The 6,505-nt window shown below is 44.0% G+C and overlaps 1 protein-coding gene across 1 annotated transcript in view; it reads left to right on the top strand.

Annotated features, from left to right (window-relative positions):
* The first annotated feature begins 1,699 nt into the window (after positions 1 to 1,699).
* Positions 1,700 to 6,505, top strand: part of Stk4 (serine/threonine kinase 4) — a 78,476-nt gene continuing 73,670 nt past the window's right edge. Inside the window, exon 1 of the mRNA XM_051186625.1 lies at positions 1,700 to 1,838. Coding sequence (XP_051042582.1) covers positions 1,804 to 1,838 — 35 coding nt within the window. The 5' untranslated portion in view covers positions 1,700 to 1,803. The remainder of the gene's footprint in view (positions 1,839 to 6,505) is intronic.

Raw genomic sequence — 6,505 nt, 5'->3', positions numbered from 1 at the left:
GGTTAGACATGAACTGGCTGAGGACGCCTCTGAGAGTAATTGAGCTGAAACCTGAGATGTAAGGCATAGGCTTCCAGAGAGCTGTAAAGTACCTGGCATCTTGTGGACTATAAAATGTATTTAATGAGTGAATACAGATGAATCAAGCTCTTCCACTGAGGTTGACCTCACTTTAAAACAATAGTTTTTAGTAGGTGTTGTGGGGACAGCTGCAATCATGTAGCACGGAGGCTGGCTGCAACAAGAATATCAGGAATACCAGGCCAGCCAGGGCTACAACAGTGGGAGACCCAGTCTCAACGAAAACAAACAAACGGATATATGCTAATTAAAAACTAAATCATAACCCACTAGCAAGCAAAAGCCCCAAATTGGACCCATCACGATGGCACATATCTTTAATCCCAGCGTGTGTGTGTGTGTGTGTGTGTGTGTGTGTGTGTGTGTGTGTGTGTGTGTGTGTGTAGGGAGTGTGGAGGGGGGACAGGCAGGTCTCTGGTCTACCCAGGGATGTGTAGTGAGATGCTGCCTCAAACAAATCCCTACAAAGAAACCTGAACCCGACACAGGACTTTGAGGACGCAGTGAAGAAACCACAGGAATCTGTGAGCTTTGATCTATCTGCCAACAATTCTTTAGTCCAGTTTGAGCTGAGCCTAGACTGCTGTTTTTCAAAACAGTGGAACTGCTCTTTTTGGGGGTGTGTTAGGTCCAAAAGGAACCTCCAGTCCCCCACCGATTAGGCTCAGCTTGTGCTGAATATTGACAGGGTAAACAAAAGGATTATTAGTGTATTCCTCTGGAACACAAGTTTCTGTCTACCGAAAGGAGCCACTTCCAATATCCTCCCTTGTCTGCAGGCAAAAAATGATTATGGTTCTCTGTTGACACAAAGCTGTGCTTACACATCAAACCCCATGCTAATCTCCAGGCTCCATGAGTCCTTAGTAACATGTACCTGTTACTAAGCCCCCTGCTAGCATCCTAGCCCTTCTCATCTCCGCAATGCTAGCTTCCAGGCTGTTCAGATTAAGTTAGTTCACTCCCTCCACAGCTGCTCTGCATTCTAGTAATAGCAACTTTTTTTTTTTTTTTTTGGCTCGACCCGCAATTTTCTTTTTTCTCTATTCTTGTTTGTTTTTTGAAATAGGGTTTTTCTGTGTAGCCCCAGGTATCCTGGAACTAGTTCTTTTAGACTAGACTGGCCTCGAACTCACAGAGAATCTCCTGCCAAAGCCTCCCTAGTGCTGGGATTAAAGGCCTGCGCCACCACCACCTGGCTCTCTTAGCTACTTTTGTCTGCTCCCAAGAAATAGCTCTGGCCAGTCAGCTTTTTCTCTTTGCTCTGGACTCTCTCAGATGCCTTTGGTTCTTAAAAACCTCCCCAAACACAGAGCAGACATTTCGGTTGTTTTATTTTACTGAGCTATAGCTTACAGGGTGCTTGGGGCTTTTCCCTTTAGCCCTAAAAAGAACTCAACTCTTATCAAGACCATGCTTTGCTAAACCTCACTGCCTGAGAGATTGGGGAACCCTCAGGCAATCAGGCCTAAAGTACTCAGCCCAAAGGCAAATCAAGGAGAGGGTGTCGCTAACACTTGAGCCACTAGAGGTCGCCCGAGAGGCACCCCTTCGGTTTTTGGTTTCTATGGCTGCGTGCCACAGTACCACGTGATCCATGTCGCTCGGCAACTCCTCCCGCCGCTTCCGGTAGGGGCGGAAAGCGGAAGTGTGGGAGGGTTTGCAGGGCGGGCTTCGGGAGGATGGAGCATTGAGGCGCTCTGGGCGGCTGCCGGCAGCGCCATGGAGACCGTGCAGCTGAGGAACCCGCCGCGCAGGTGAGGGGCCGTAGCCTGAGAGGAGGAGAATTGGGTGGGGAGGGGTGGCGCGAACTTGCTGAGGGGAGGTAACCCGTGTGCAAGCCCAGGGCGGAGAGGGACCCGCGAGACAGGAGACGGAGCTGCAGGGGCACCTGCTGAGAGAGGGAGCATCCGCTGGCCCAGATAGAAAGTGGGTTTGGTTACAGGGAGCACTCTCTGTCGGGGGCTCCCCTGAGCAACCTGCGGACAAGTTAGGAAGACACCTGCCGAGGCTGGGGAAAGCTCCCCAAGAAGAGACTCGAGGACTTAGGGGCGAATGCTGAGGGTGGGTGAAAGCGAACCCGTTTGGGATGAGCGAGAACTCACTGAGAGGGTCTTGAGTCCCACAGACCATGCGGTGGGGAAAGGTCTGTTGCATTGCTTCTGAGGCAGAAGGCGGTAGAAAAATTGTTGGAGGTCTTATAGCTAGTAAGAGGTAAAGTGGGAATTTTGTGTCCTGGTGGCCCTGTCCAAAGTTATTGCTCCTAACTGCCTTACTGTGGCGAACCAAAGTTTCGTGGTTCTAGTGATGGAGAGAGGGTCGTGGAGGGTGTTCTGGGTGTCATCCCTATTTGGGGATGATGATGATGGTGGTGGAGGTGGTGAAGGCTTTTGTTACTGTTTTTTTGAGTGCCTGCCTAATTCATATTCTCCTCAGCCTTCCAAAACCCAAAGTTGGGACATAGGTAAGGAAAGAAAATACTCGAGATGGGTAAGCTGAGGTCCAATAAATAGAGTTTAGATACAGTGGATCCAGCCAGACTGTGTTCCTTTCAAATTGTGTTTCAGTACTATCAGCTCCAGATTCTAGAAGTATCTGGAATCGGTTTGGGTCAAGATGACTAACTCTAGGAAGTCTGCCCTCCTGCACTGGTTGTTGTTGTGTTGGACCACTCCCCCCCACCTGGAGAAAAGAGCACAGAGCCTGAGGGAGTCATACTTCTCAGATGCAGCTAAAACCTTCGGTTTCACAGAGAAGACATTTGACTTCCTGTAGCAGAGTGAGCACTAAAATAGGAAGTGTTCAGAATAAGGGAGTGCCCGGCAACTGAGGGGTGAAGGGAGGGGATTGAACCCTGGGGAGCACTCTTGGGGGTTGCTGGGAGTACACAGACATGGAATAAAACAAATAGCTTGTTAGTGTGGTGTGCTGAGACTGTAATAGCAACAGCCATTAATTGCACCCAGAGAGCACTTATAGGGTGTCAGGCACTGTTTTAATTGCTTTCCATCTCGCCTGTTCAACCATACGAAATTGCCGTGTTTGGCCACTTTTGAACTGGTTTAAAAAAAAAAAAATGGTACATTGAAATGGTACAACCTACTAACTCACTGACCTTCACAGCTATTGCATGAGGAGGCTATCTTTGTGTCCCTATTTCACAGGTGATAAAGCCAGGGTGGCAGGTCATTTGTTCGCTGCTCCATAGTTAGTAAGAGGCAGAGCTGGAATTTTAATGTCTGGTGATCGAGTCCAAAGCCTTGTTCTTATGACTTCCCTACTCTGGCATTTTCCTGGAAGTTACCTGCTACACTGGGTCTTTGTATATGTGTATCTTAGCAGATAGTTACTGTATGTATGTATACAGTCAGTACCACTAGCTTCGTTCTTTCTTTTGGTTCCTTTTCCCCAAACCTTCATTTAAGTGAAATGAGAATTGTCTCCCTTTGTGTTTGGTGATCGTGGGCAGGGTTGATTGTTTTTATGTTGTTGTTGTTTTTTGTTTTGACTTTCCTCAATCCTTGAACCTTTTGGATTTTTTTATTTTTAACTTTTCTTTTCTTTTGGTTTTTCAAGACAGGGTTTCCCTGTGTAACAGTCCAGGCTGTCATAGAACTTGCTTTGTAGACCAGGCTGGCCTCAAATTCAAAGAGATCCCAGTGCCTCTGCCTCCCGGTGCTGGGATTAAAGTTGTGTGCCACCACTGTCCAATCTACCTTCTGGATTTTAAGAACTGTAATTAATTGAAAGAGAAGAGCGTTGCAGGACTGAGTCGTTGGATGATTGGTGCTGTCCTGTTCTTTGTAACTAGTGGACTGCCAGGTTTTATTATCATCAGTGTTATCTGGCGTGGGTTGCTGTAATAAGTACCATACCTGGGTGGTTTAAACAACAGAAATAAACTATTTGTCTGCCATTCTGGAGGCTGGAAGTTTGAGATCAAGTGTCTTTGGCTTACAGGCTACCTTTCCCCCACATCTTTATGTGGTCTTTATTCATATCTGTCCCTGCCCTCATCACTTCCGCTTACAAAGTCATCTATCTCCAGCTACAATCTCACATCCTGACGTTCTTTGGGTTAGAGTCTTAATGTTTGCATGAAGAATAGGGCATAGATGTTTGCATGAAGAATAGGGCATAGTTAATTTAGTTGCCTTTTTGTTTGTTTTGAGACAAGGTCCCACACTATAGCTCAGGCTGGCCTCAAACTCACTACAGTCCAGCTGCCTCAGCCTCCTGAGTGCCAGGCAGGAGCCATTGGACCTGACAACTTTGTAATTAAAATGTTTCAGTTTATCTTTTGTATTTATTGTAATCTGTAAAATTCTGTTATTTGGCCCTTGAGAGTTCTAACATGGGATAGATGATTGAAAATTAGCCGGATCTGAGTACCACTTTATAACATTTCTTGTATTTTGAAAGATACAGATCATTTCTTGAGAGATTCAGCTAGTGTGCTCCCCTGCAGTCTCATTGCAGGAAATACAGTTTATATTTATGAGCTTGACATGCCTTTGTGACTCAGTGGCTGATGATGGATGGTGTCTTGCAAGAGTTAGTGATTTTTAAGACGTCAATTGCCATTGGGTAATGGTGTAGTGGAAGGCTCAGGGCGCATTCCTGGGATGCTGGCCATTCTTGTGTCGGCTGACTTAGGATAGGAACATCACCAACATTTGGTGTGTGCTATTGCATTTATTGGCCAGGCCTGTTCATTATGATCAAGAAAAACATTGGTATGGGATGTCATCCCACACAGTTCACCAGAGTCAGACCATTTGGGTAATAGTCCCTGTTCTTAAAGACTCAGTCACTTAGCAGATGTTTCATAGAAATTTTGTTTGTTGATAACCTGCTAGTTGGCATTTTCGATGAAATTTTATTATGAGTCAGATGTGGTGGTATGCACCTTTAATCCCAGCATTCTGGAAGGCAGAAGCAGATGGAGCTCTGAGCTTGAAATCAACCTGGTCTACAGAGCCAGAACTATAGAGAGAAGAAACCTTGTCTCAAAAAAAAAAAAAAAAAAAAAAAAAAAAAGATATTCTAGAAATTCTAGTTTGATAACACAGAGAACATGGAGATTCCTACTCAAGGTTATGTGATTGCCACACCTACATTGGTAGATCCTTTTCTGACCATCTCTTGATTAGTTGGCACCAGAGTTAATAGTGCTTCTTTAAATTTAAAGTGTTTAAAAAATTCTAGATGCAAAACAAAAGGCATGTGAGCATTTGTTTAAAGTTTGTCCGAGTGTTATTGAGTCTTGCAACTGTCTCTTAGGGCCAAGGCAGCTTCCTTTGTTATTCCGTGGTCTCTGAAATAGCAACTTTGGCCTTTGTCAAATTGTTAAGAGTCAACACTCGAAAGAGAATCAGATCTCCTCTATATAAGCTGTGTATAAGAGTTTCTTCTTGATGAATGAGGTATTGTCCATTGTTTATACAGCTACCATCGGGGATTTTACCAAAAAACCCTGGCATATGAGCTTGATCTCTTTAATCTCTAAGATCATAGAAATATCACTTCTGACGTTTAAGGGGAGTTTCACTTCAGCCCTTTTGTCTTGAAGCTGGGAGTTTTTATAAAGTCATTGGGATTTCAATGTTAGGATCTTTTGAATCTTCAAATGTCAGTGCAGTTAATGTGTTTTGTCACTTTTCAAGTTAACAGCCGCATTCTGTGTTTCTCGGTCTTTATAAAGTTCTGCAGGATCGTCCCTTTGAGGTCAGGGTTTATTGGTAGTTGGTTGCACTTTATGTGGTCAGGCTTTTTTTTTTTTTTTTTTCATTTTATATTCTTCCGATTTTTCTACTTTTATTTAAAGCAATTTCTTTTAAGAATTGGTATTGTTTAGCTAGTACAAGCCTTTTTTTTTCTGCACAAGAAATTTACAGTGTGGCTGCTTTCATATTTCACCATTTCCTGAGCCGTCTTTTTTTTGTCGTCTTTTGTAGCTTCAGGATACTATTGTATAGAACGAACACACACACACACACACACACACACACACATCAGCAAACTCTTTAAGCCTCTTGGTATGTTTTATTAGAGGTCTCAGAGTTTTAAATTTGAAATGTTGCTTTTTAACCTCTAGTTTGTGATAGTCTAGCATTGCTGCAGAGTTTGAGCTGTATAGAAGTAGTGAATGACACATTTGATTCTTGGCACCGGTGAAAGGTACATGGCTGACCTTGGTGGGAGGGTCTTAGTGAGACTGTTAAAACTCCTTGCTTTCTACTGTTTCTGTGTTACCTATAGAACTTAATTGGCTAGACAAAATGACCAAAACTTTGCCAACAGAAGAAAAAGGTCAACTAGTCCAATTCAGGCTTAAATATACAGCCTTACATTTAAATGTCTTTTTGAAGTGATAGCTATGCCATTTAAATTCATAGAAATAATTTACCTAATGTTTGGCTCT

The sequence above is a fragment of the Phodopus roborovskii genome, unplaced genomic scaffold (genome assembly GCF_943737965.1).
Source record: "Phodopus roborovskii unplaced genomic scaffold, PHOROB, whole genome shotgun sequence".
NCBI classification, from domain to species: Eukaryota; Metazoa; Chordata; class Mammalia; order Rodentia; family Cricetidae; genus Phodopus; species Phodopus roborovskii.
Note: the sequence above shows the minus strand (reverse complement) of the source record. Positions and strands in the feature narration are given on the sequence as shown.